Genomic DNA, 12,288 nt, shown 5'->3' on the forward strand with positions numbered 1-12,288 from the left:
ACTGCAAACCCTCAGGCGAGCAAATCTCCGGCGTAGGCGACGCGGGGCAGGGGGCGAGCCAGGTGTAGTGTGCCATTCCAGTGTCCCTGTACCCATGTATGACCTGTTAACCCTTTTGTGCCCCACTCACTGCTACAATCCCAGTGACCGACCGGTTTTCGGATGGGCTTATTATCATCGAGCTTAGCGCACGAGTCACCCCAAGTCTGAATGAGTGCCACCTCCGAGTGTGTGCCCCTCGAGGAAGTCGTAGCACCTGCCTGGGCTGAGAATTGGAAATACAAATTTAAACCAGTACTGCAGAATGGCGCTGAACTGGGGAATTACCTTTGAGGTCCACTAAATACAAATCAAAAGTACAATTATAGACCATAGATGGGCAGACGCAGCATGTGGCACTGAACCGCCTTAAAGGCGCCTTATACGTTAGAGTTTGTTAGCTCAGCTGCTGGTGCGTGACTCTAAAGCCCCTTACTAGTAGCTATGGAAAGGCGCTATATAAACTAAAGACTGCCCCTCATAACCGGTCAGATTGGGACTCTGAGGCACCTTATTGGTTGTCATGGAAAGGCGCTATATAGACTATACATGGCAAGTCTACCCATGTGTGACGGGCAATGTGGCTCTGAACCACCTTAAAGGCGCCTTATACATTCGGGTTTGTCAGCTCAGCCACTGGTGGACTCTGTATGTGTCTTTAAAGCTTACTGGCAACCTAGAAAAGGCGCTATATAGCCTAAAGATTGCCCCCTCATAACCTGTCAGACCGAGTATGGGACTCTGATGCACTTTACTGATAACTATGGAAAGGCGCTATATAAACTAAAGCTTGCCCCTGACGCACCGTCTGCCTCAGTATGGGACTCTACAGTAAAACACTTACTGGTAACTACGGAAAGGCGCTATATAGACAAACTAAAGTTCGCCCCTCACACGTGGTTAGATTCAGCACGTGACTCTACGTCAAAGGTTACCGTTGACCCAGCATGCGGCTCTCTGGAAAGGCGCTATAAACACTAAAGACTCTTCTGGACTCGGCGTGCAGCTCGAAGCGGTCATCACTAAGCGTGTCACGTCACTCTCCTGCGGTCTGCCCACCCCGTGACGCCCAGCAAGGCGCTATATACAGCACTCTACAGCTCACCCGGCTGCCGGCAGGTCCGCACTGGGTGTGAACGAGCGCAGATCAGGCTGTGATTGATTGGCTGTTTGTATTTACCTGGTCGCCATGGCGACGGCAGGGCGGAATGCGGTCAGCGCGGCTGCCAGACGACTCGGCCACTCCGCAGTTCCCGGCTCGGGGCTTCACACCCGCGTGAGGGGAATGTGCTCGCCGTGCGCCGCTTTGCTCGTCTCTGGCCGCCCCGAACTGAGCTGAGGTGAGCGCCCACCATGAGCTCCACCAGCCTGCTGACCAACCCGTACGCCATCGAGGTCCTGCAGAGCAAGAAGAAGGACCTGGTGGAGGGCATTGGCGACACGGAGCGGCTGCTCAACTTCCTCATCGACCACGGCGTCCTGCCGCCAGAGAAGAGGCTCCTGCTGTCCAGCTACAGAAGCCGCCACGAGCGCAACTCCAGGGTGCTGGACACGCTGGTGTCCCAAGGCGAGAGGGCCTGCCGCCTCTTCTTCTACCCGTGTCTGAAGCTGGTCGAGCCGGCGCTCTACTACGCCATCAGAGGCTACGTGAGTCAGGTCAATGAGAGTGTCCGCGATGCCAGGAGGCAGCTGGTGGGCTACCTTCTGGAAAAGGACAAAGAGCCCCCCCCGAAACTGGAGGCCAGCCCCCCCCAGAAGAAGAGGTCAGTTGTGTCTCCGCCACCACCCCAGAAAAAGAAGAAGTCATCCATCCAGTCGCCCCCCGTCAAGCGGGCTGAGCGGGCAGCGAAGGAGCCCCCTGCAGTCAGCCACCAGTCTGCCAACCCTTTTGAAGCGGCAGCCGCAGGAGACTTGGCGTCCCTCGAGAAAGCCCTGCAGGACAGAGATGTCCACGCCACCAACAGCGCCGGGGAGACCCTCTTGCACATTGCAGCGGCACGGGGTCACCTGGCGGCCGTCCAGCTCCTTCTGAGTCGGGGTGCCCGCCTAGATGCCAGGGACGGTCAAGGCAGGACAGCACTGCACAGGGCAGCCGAGAGCGGGAATGAGCCGGTGGTCCGGGCGCTCCTGGCAGTGGGGGCTGACATGTACGCGCTGGACAAGGACTCCAAGACCCCGCTGCACCTGGCCGCTCACAAAAAGCACCTGGGGGTCATCAAGACGATGGTGAAGGAGGAAGGCAAGCGGCCGGGCAGGCGCAAAACGTTCCTACACCTGGCAGCCCTTCGTGATGACAGCAGCCTGGCACAGCTCCTCCTGAAACAGGGCGCCGTGCTGGACGCTGAGGATGAGAAGAGGCAGACGGCGCTGCTGCTGGCCATCGTTGCTGGCTTCGAGAGGACCGCCAAAGTGCTGCTGGAGGCTGGCGCTCGGGTCGATGACCGCATCATAGATGCCGCCTTCAACACCAACAGCCAGGCCATTTTTGGACTGATCCTGCGCCACGCCAAAGGCCTGTCACCCGATGCCATGCAGTCAGCGCTTTTTAAAGCCGTCCAGGGCAACCTGCAAGGCATCATTGGTGCCCTGATTGACCGCGGTGTGGACGTGAATGCCCGCAACAACATGCAGTACACACCTTTGCTGCTGGCCGCCGAACTGGGAAACGCCGAAGCTGCCAGGACACTGATCTCGAAAAAGGCGGGCATAGAGGACAAGCTGCCCAGCCTGCTCACACCGCTGCACCTGGCAGTTCAAGGTGGGCACATATCCCTGGCCACGCTGCTTTTGGAGAAGGGTGCGGGTATCGATGCCCTCGGCCCAGGAGACCAGACGCCGCTGCACATGGCCGCATTCCATAACAGGCCACAGCTGGCTGAGCTGCTCCTCAAAATGGGGGCCAAGGTGGACGCGCTGACCAAAGAGGCGTTGACCCCTCTGCACATTGCCAGTCAGCGAGGCCACACCAGCATGGCACAGCACCTGATTGCGGCCAAGGCCAACGTCAATGCCAAGGACAAGCATTCCAGTTGCCCTCTGCACCTGGCGGCCTCCAGTGGGCAATCTGCCACGGTGCAGCTGCTCCTCAAGAACCAAGCGGACCCCAACGCTGTGGACAAGGAAAAGAAGATGCCCCTGCACATGGCTGCCACTGCGGGCCACCCTGATGCGATGGCCCTGCTGCTGACTGGTAAGGCCAGGCCCGGAGCCAAGGACATGGACGGCTGCACCCCGCTTCACTATGCTGCCTCTAAGGGACACGTCGCTGCCACTACGGCGCTGCTCAATGCCACCCAAAACAAGAATGTGGACGAGAGGAACGTGTGGCGCAGGACCGCCCTGCACCTGGCAGCAGAACACGGGCACGAGGGTCTCATCGACCTGCTGCTGGAGCGGGGGGCCGCTATCAACAGCCTGGACAACAACAAAGACACGCCGCTGCACTGCGCCTGCAGGGGTGGTCACTACTCGACTGTCCAGAGGCTGGTCAGCTGGACCCGGGGGGAGAAGGCCAACCTGCAGGCCACCAACAACGTCAAGAAGACCCCTCTGCAGGTGGCCGAGAGCGAGAAGACGACGAGCCACCAGAACATTGCCAGCCTCCTGAAGAAGAAGATGTTCCTCACCAAGTAACGACAGGAGCTGCCCTGGAAAAAAAAAACAGGGTGCCCAAAGAGGGCAGTGCTTTGAAAGTGGTGGGCACACTTGGCATCAGGACTACTCACAGAAGACAGAAAGCTGGTCAGGTGAGGAGTGACGGGAAGTCTCAGTGTGGCACACTGAGGTCATGGAGAGAAGCTGGCAGCTGAAATGGATTGTGCATCCTGGCATCTGTGAGGCAAAGGTGCCACCGCTGTGACATTTGAATGGCTAGACACTGTATGATTCGATATGCAGCCTGGCATCAGTAATGAGGTGCCAGGCATGGCACACATCCTGTCTGGAGGATTAAAGAGACACCATGGGAAGACAACATGGGTGGGAGGGACTGGGAGGTGGGCAAAGCTACCCAGGGTGTCACCATGCCAGCTCCATGGCATTGCTGCTCTAAATTAATTAACAATGTAGTTTATTAAATGAAGAGTTTAAAAATATTAAAAATGATAATCTGTGACTGCACACCTCGTCTCAAGCATCTGCTCTTTAAGGCCCGCCGGGTCAATCCATCCATTTTTTAAAGTGCTTAGTGAGTTTAGACCTGCCGGGGGGCACCGGGTGCAAAGCAGGGCTGCCAGTCTATCGCAGGGTGAATTGGCACTAATTTAGAGTGGCTACTTGACCTAGTGCACTTTGAGTCAAGTGAAGTCATTTTTATATAGCGCCTTTCATTGCACACAGGCTCCAAGTGACTCTAATGTACGAAGTGAGATAACTGAATTTAATATTCACAAAAGCCCTAAACCCGATTCAGGGGCAGCCGGGCTGGGCAGAACCTTTCACAGTAGCATTGGGTGCAGGGTAGGAACCATTCACGGACTGGATGCCAGTCTATCAATGGGCACAGTCATGCACACTGGCACATGGCACCAGTTCAGAGCTGCTACTTGACTTTGTGCTCGCTGCTGGAATTTGAGAATTCAGTCAGTTTTTCTCCAGCCCGCTATATCCTAACACAGGGTCACGTGGTGAGAAGATCTTTATATAGCGCCTTTCACTGATCACAGGCTCAAAGTGACTGAATGTATGAACACACCTATCCGAATTCAGGCGTGAGGGGGCGGAGCCTAACCCAGCAGCACTGGGCACAAGGTTGGAATCAACACGGGATGGAATGCCACCTGTCAGTACAGCGCCTGTGTTTTTTTGGGGTTCAATTGAATTGAGTTCATTGGCTGTATAGCGCCTTTCACGGATTATGCCCTGGTAAAGTGCTTAAGCAGGTTTCCAACTATACATTAACTTTCTCAAACCAGCAGAATCCACTTCAGGACCACTAGGGCGGAGGCTGCGCCAGCAGCATTGGGCACGAGGCAGTAAGTGATCCTGGACAGGATGCCAGTCTATTGCAGGGCACGGTCATGCACTGTAGCACTTAACTGGAATTGGACACAAATGAGTTCATTTTTAATGTCCACGGTCCTTCAGTGGGTACATGCAAAGTGCCTTTACCAGCGGGTACCTCTGACGTACACACATAACCCTAACTTGGCATTCGCAGATGTGCCCAGTCCAAGTCAGAGTGGCTCTAGCCAATTGCAGTAACAAAGGGTGTAAGGCAGGAGCCAATGACAGATGGCAATGCCAGTGTATCGTGGGTCACAGTCATGACACTTAGATGGCACAAAGTCAGACTGCATGACTCTGGAATTTGAGTTCATTTTGATAAAAACCTTCAGAGAACACGGGGGGTCCAAATGTCTGCCCACCTATACTGTCCAGAGATACATATGCTTAGTTAGTATTCCCAAATGTGCCAACCCAACAACACTGGTGCAGGATGTGAGCTCAGCAGAGGGCACACTTTGGTGCTGTCAATACACCTCCTGCTGGTCTTTGAGAGTTTCATTTAAAATCAATGAATCTGCATATAGCGCCTTTCACTGGTTACACCTTTAAAGTGCGTCCACAACTCTTCATACCCTTGTCTGCCATTCTCAAACCCACTTAATCCAACTGAGGACCACTGGGAACCCTACTGTGGGTGACATGCCAGTCTATCAAGGGGCACAGTTGGGCACACACAGGATGCATTTCTTTACCAAAATGCTAGAATAGCTTTGTTCACTTTTAGTTACGTATTAATTAATAAATGATGTCATCCAAAAGCCACAGTGGCATCGCTGCAGCCTTTAAACCCAAACTTTAACAGGTTCGGGTGCTAAAAAGTGGCTTAATGATTCAAGATGCCAGCGAGGAAATGCTTTCCATCTTGAATGTCGTGTGCTTTCAATCAACACAGAAAATATAGGAGCCTAATGACAAAGAGGGGACTCGGAGGGACCAGCAACTGAGAAGTCGGAAGTCGAGGGGTCTGAGTGCCAAGTCTGACGATAACAGAGAGTCGCGATTTCCAGCAGTCTTTGAAAACTCGACTTGAAATCATCTTTAAGACATTAGAGAATGCCACGGGGTCCTGCTGCAATCGTGTGGACCCCAACAACACCGAGGAGTGGATGTGGCGCCTCCAACAGGAAGGGGCTCAAGTGACATGAAAATAGGAAAAGAATACACACCATCTATACACACACACACACACAATTATTTATTGTCTATCTTTATCTCTCTCTCTATCTTGGGCGAGTCAAAATTATGTTAACGTTTGAATGGCAGAAACAATTTATTCACAAAACAAACTTCATACGTGACTTACAGGAATGTCTCCACCTGCTCGCCAAAGACTAACGAGCAACAGCACTGGACACACACGTCACGGGGAGCAGATGACACCGCAGTCCCTATTCTGTCCTTCAGGTCACTGACATCACAAACTTTTCTTTCTATAAATGAGCTCCTTCAACGCGCCTCACAACCAGAAATCACAGGGTGTCACATCAGGGGAGTGCGGAGGCCATGGAAACGATCCACTGTGAGCCATCCACCGACCGGACACAAAGAATCCGTAGTGTTAACATCATTCTGACTCGCCCTGTATGTATGTATGTATACACACACACACAATATGTACAGTACACACACACACATATACAATATGTACAGTATGCACACACACACACACACACATCTACAGGTGCTGGTCATAAAATTAGAATATCATGACATATAAAGTTGATTTATTTCAGTAATTCCATTCAAAAAGTGAAACTTGTATATTAGATTCATTCATTCCACACAGACTGATGCATTTCAAATGTTTTATTTCTTTTCATTTTGATGATTATAACTGACAACTAATGAAAGTCCCGAATTCAGTATCTCGGAAAATTAGAATATAAATTAAGACCAATGCAAAAAAAAGGATTTTTAGAAATGTTGGCCAACTGAAAGGTATGAACATGAAAAGTCTGAGCGGGTACAGCACTCAATATTTAGTTGGTGTGGATTACTGCAGCAGTGCGGCGTGGCATGGAGTCTCTCAGTCTGTGGCACTGCTCAGGTGTTAGGAGAGCCCATGTTGCTCTGATTGTGGCCTTCAGCTCTTCTGAATTGTTGGCTCTGGCGTTTTGCATCTTCCTCTTCACAATAGATTTTCTATGGGGTTGAGGTCAGGCGAGTTTGCTGGCCAATCAAGAACAGGGATACCATGGTCCTTAAACCAGGTACTGGTAGCTTTGGCACTGTGTGCAGGTCCTGTTGGAAAATGAAATCTGCATCTCCATAAAGTTTGTCAGCAGCAGGAAGCATCAAATGCTCTAAAACTTCCTGGTAGACGGCTGCGTTGACCTTGGACCTCAGAAAACACAATGGACCAACATCAGCAGATGACATGGCACCCCAAACCATCACTGACAAGCGGTTATCCCTATTGCTTGTCCACTTTTTTCTACCACCACATCTTGTCCTTCCCTTCGCCTCTTAATGTGTTTGGACACAGAGCTCTGTGAACAGCCAGCCTCTTTAGCGATGACCTTTTGTGTCTTGCCCTCCTTGTGCCAGGTGTCAATGGTCGTCTTTTGGACAACTGTCAAGTCAGCAGTCTTCCCCACAGTCTTGTGTAGCCTACAGAACTCGACTGAGAGACCATTTAAAGGCTTTGGAGTTCATTAGCTGATTAGAGTGAGTGCGGCACCGGGTGTCTTCAATATTCAACCTTCTCACAATATTCTAATTTTCCGAGATACTGAATTTGAGACTTTCATTAGTTGTCAGTTATAATTATCAAAAGTAAAGAAATAAACATTTGAAATACGTCAGTCTGTGTGTAATACATGAATCTAATATACCAGTTTCACTTTTTGAACGTAATTACTGAAATAAATCAACTTTGTCATGATATTCTAATTTTATGACTGGCACCTGTACAGCGCATCCTAAAAGTATTCCCAGCGCTTCATCTCTTTTTCCACATTTTGTTATGTTACAGCCTTATTCCAAAATGGATTAAATTCATTTTTTTCCCCAGAATTCTACACACAACATCCCATAATGACAACGTGAAAAAAGTTTATTTGAGGTTTTTGCAAAATTTACTAAAAATAAAAAAACTGAGAAATCCCATGTACATAAGTATTCCCAGCCTTTGCTCAATACTTTGTCGATGCCCCTTTGGCATCAATTCCAGCCCCAAGTCTTTTTGAATATGATGCCACAAGCTTGGCACACCTATCCTTGGCCAGTCTCGCCCATTCCTCTTTGCAGCACCTCTCAAGCTCCATCAAGTTGGATGGGAAGCATCGGTGCACAGCCATTTTAAGATCTCCAGAGATGTTCAATCAGATTCAAGTCTGGCCACTCAAGGACATTCACAGAGTTGTCCTGAAGCCACTCCTTTGATATCTTGGCCGTGTCCTTAGGGTCGTTGTCCTGCTGAAAGATGAACCGTCGCCCCAGTCTGAGGTCAAGAGCGCTCTGGAGCAGGTTTTCATCCAGGATGTCTCTGTACATTGCTGCAGTCATCTTTCCCTTTATCCTGACTAGTCTTCCAGTTCCTGATGCTGCCACCACCATGCTTCACTGTAGGGATGGTATTGGCCTGGTGATGAGCGGTGCCTGATTTCCTCCAAATGTGACGCCTGGCATTCACACCAAACAGTTCAATCTTTGTCTCATCAGACCAGAGAATTTTGTTTCTCATGGTCTGAGAGTCCTTCAGGTGCCTTTTATAAACTCCAGGTGGGCTGCCATGTGCCTTTTACTAAGGAGTGGCTTCTGTCTGGCCACTCTACCATACAGGCCTGACTGGTGGACTGCTGCAGAGATGGTTGTCCTTCTGGAAGGTTCTCCTCTCTCCACAGAGGATTTCTGGAGCTCTGACAGAGTGACCACCGGGTTCTTGGTCACCTCCCTGACTAAGGCCCTTCTCCCCCAATCGCTCAGTTTAGATGGCCGGCCAGCTCTAGGAAGAGTCCTGGTGGTTTTGAACTTCTTCCACTTACAGAAAATGGAGGCCACTGTGCTCATTGGGACCTTCAAAGCAGCAGAAATGTTTCTGTAACCTTCCCCAGATTTGTGCCTCGAGACAATCCTGTCTCGGAGGTCTACAGACAATTCCTTTGACTTCATGCTTGGTTTGTGCTCTGACATGAACTGTCAACTATGGGACCTTCTATAGACAGGTGTGTGCCTTTCAAATCAGGTCCAATCAACTGAATTGACCACAGGTGGACTCCAATGAAACATCTCAAGGATGATCAGGAGAAACAGGAGGCACCTGAGCTCAATTTGGAGCTTCATGGCAAAGGCTGTGAATACTTATGTACATGTGATTTCTCAGTTTTTTATTTTTAATAATTTTGCAAAAACCTCAAGTAAACTTTTTTCACGTTGTCATTATGGGGTGTTGTGTGTAAAATTCTGAGGAAAAAAATGAATTGAATCCATTTTGGAATAAGGCTGTAACATAACACAATGTGGAGAAAGTGATGAAGCGCTGTGAATACTTTCCGGATCCACCGTATACACACACACACACACTGTATATGCATATCTATGGTGCGTACAGAAGTACTTAAGTCCCACAGTAGACTTCTGCTAACCCAACAGTACTGTAACTTGAGGCTCAGGTCACTCCGAGTGCCTAACTGGACCACACGAAGTTCTCGTATTCACCAGCACACCACAAGCTGTTAATATGCCACATTTCAGAGATCAATAGCCACTTGGCTGAGGCTCTGTAAGTGTTAAGACCTAAGGAAGTCTTTTTTTGGGGTTTTATTATTATGGGTTGTCCCCAATCTGATACCTTAACCCATTTTAAAAGTATTTTCTGTACCAGAACTTTCAAGAACCCCATCTCGGCCTGCAAAGCCCACCTTATTCAAATGGGCCGACGCTAGCATTAAATCGCTCCGACAGTCTCTAGGTGTTTCCACATTGAATATTCTACCACCTTCGTGTTCTGAAAATACCAACTGCTTTAAACTACAGTGTGCCCCCATCAGATGCCCCAATATTCCCACAGTGCCTTGACGCTTCCCATCGTTAAAGTAAAATCCTCACGTGTCACGGTTATAACTTCCTACACTGAAGTTAGGTTTTGCCCTCCATAGTTAGCATGTCCAAGGGAGTGACATTTCCATCACAGCCGAGAAGCTTCTTGCCTGGGCCATAAAAGGGGTCTCTCCAACTTACAGGAACAACATTTAAAGCACCAGAGGGAAGTCCCACACAGCTGCTGAGGTTTACCTGTTGTGACAATTCAGCACACACACCGGTGGCGATGATCAGAAGGGAAACTTGTGCAAGAACAGTTACGTGCCACCCGTCAGATACCGTAACACAGGGGGGTCACAAAGGCCCAGATTATCGAGGACAGTGTCTCAGGTGCAAATCCATGGTTAAGTCTCATTACGCGTCTCCAGAAGACCTCGTGCCTCCACTTGTACACACACTTCAAGTCACATACTGTACCTTATGAAATAAATGGGCAACCAGTCCACAGGTGCCTGAAAACATTCTCAAATAAAATGTGATGGCGGTTAGACGCAAGCTTTTTTATTTGAAAATAGAGGAAAATAAAAAATCCATTCTATGATGAAAATGAAAACACTTCAGCCTTCGTCCAGAGGTAAATCAAATGCCACTGCGTCTTCTGTCAGCCATCAGCAGTCTGAACACAGCTAACACGTGGGCACAAGCTGAAAAAGATCCTCGGCAGAATAAACCCCAGACTGTTTAAATTATTAATCGTGGTCCTAGGACGCCCGTAGTGCCGCTCACCACCTGCAGGTGCTGCTGCCCCAACCACATCCTCGACCAACTGAGTGGGCCTTAAAGTGGAGCTGACGAGCTTCTCTCAGGTTTCATTACGGTCGTCGTCCTCATCATCGTCAGAACACAAGTAACAATCCACACCCAGGATATCCAGACCCTGTCCTTCAAGATGGCGTCCCGTGTTTCCTTCAGCAGACTCTACCTGTGCTCCAGGGAAACTCGTCTTCTCTTTGTCCAAACAGGCAGCCAGGGGTCTGGAGAGGTTCGGAAGTCCCGACTTCAAAATGGAGCTGAGAACATCAGCACCTGATCCACATCCAGACGGTACTCCCCCGGGAAGTCGAATGGAAATTAGACTTGGATTAAATGTGAGAGGCTCATCCTGAGTGTGAGGGTTGATGTCAGAGCAGGTGTACACGGTGGCCCCACGATGCTCTATGCTTCCTGGCGACGTGTCCCCTCGACTGCTTTGCTGCTCTTCCTGGGAGTCTTGCAGAGTCACCTGCTGGTCCTCGGTTGGGTGCAGAACAGGAGTGTGCAGCAACTTCAAACATCCAGCATCTGCCACAATGAGAGAGAAAGAAGGACCATTATAGGTTTAAGGTGGCCAACTGGGAAAGTGTCACAAATAAAATGAGGACCTGAAGCACCCTTTTGTTTCACCCACTACCTGGAAAGGGGTCTCCCTCTGAACTGCCTTTCCTGAGGTCTCTTCTATTTTTTTTCCCCCTAAAAGGGCTTTCTGGTCTTCTTGGAGAGTCAATGCTGGGGGTCTGTCAAAAGGCAGGGCCTGTTAAAAGCCCATTGCGGCCCTCCTTGTGTGATTTTGGTGGATACAAGAAATAAATTGTATTGTATTTTGTAACTGGATTAATCCAATTGTGGGTGCCAGGGGGAATACAGATCCAATCCCAGTCGAACTGGACGGGGGGCCAGTCCCACACACATGCATACCACCAACCTAAAGACACTAAACGACTTTTCCAAAGATTTTTACTTGTAGTCCTGATTTACATAATGTCAAGAACGTCACAGCGGGTTATAAACGGTGGTCCTACTGTGCATTAGGAGGCGAAGTGGGCATTGCCACATCTTGCTAGGCTGTTAAGCCACTATCCATTTTTAGAATCCATCTTCTTATATAATACGCTAGCGTGGCTGTCCATTTGTCTGTCCAGGATTTTAAATCACCTGTGGCTCGCAAACCGTTTGAACTATTGACCTGAAATTTGGAACACATATACTACGTGACCGCAATGTTTTCAGGGTGAGGACTGACCTCCGAGGTTATTCCTCTTTTAATTTTATTGTAGAATCAACTCTCGGCAGTCGGCAGCAGGGCGGCCAAGTGGCACAGGCATACGGGTACATCACTTCCCCGTACCCCATCATATATGAAATCATTCTTGAGGCAGATTAAAGACTTAAGTGCCAGCTTAAGTGAAAAATTAAGAAAAACGTACTAAGTAATTGAAACAC

The 12,288-nt window shown here is 49.6% G+C and overlaps 2 protein-coding genes across 4 annotated transcripts in view; one reads left to right on the plus strand and one right to left on the minus strand.

Annotated features, from left to right (window-relative positions):
* Window positions 1–1,252: 1,252 nt before the first annotated feature.
* On the plus strand, window positions 1,253–4,152 carry LOC120515189 (CARD- and ANK-containing Inflammasome Adaptor Protein). The gene has a single exon (XM_039735940.1). The coding sequence runs from the start codon at window positions 1,393–1,395 to the stop codon at window positions 3,670–3,672; it is 2,280 nt and encodes a 759-aa protein (XP_039591874.1). The 5' UTR covers window positions 1,253–1,392; the 3' UTR covers window positions 3,673–4,152.
* Window positions 4,153–9,507: 5,355 nt separating this feature from the next.
* si:dkey-86e18.1 (uncharacterized protein LOC557342 homolog) overlaps window positions 9,508–12,288 on the minus strand; it is a 93,502-nt gene continuing 90,721 nt past the window's right edge. For all 3 annotated transcript variants that reach the window (XM_039734983.1, XM_039734982.1, XM_039734981.1), the window contains one exon: window positions 9,508–11,370. In XM_039734983.1, the coding sequence (XP_039590917.1) occupies window positions 10,892–11,370 (479 nt within the window). In that variant the 3' untranslated portion in view covers window positions 9,508–10,891. The remainder of the gene's footprint in view (window positions 11,371–12,288) is intronic.

Source organism: Polypterus senegalus, chromosome 14 (genome assembly GCF_016835505.1).
Source record: "Polypterus senegalus isolate Bchr_013 chromosome 14, ASM1683550v1, whole genome shotgun sequence".
NCBI lineage: Eukaryota > Metazoa > Chordata > Cladistia > Polypteriformes > Polypteridae > Polypterus > Polypterus senegalus.

Excerpts from the sequence above, each read along its gene's own strand:
- LOC120515189 (XM_039735940.1), top strand. The coding sequence starts at position 1,393 with ATGAGCTCCACCAGCCTGCTGACCAACCCGTACGCCATCGAGGTCCTG.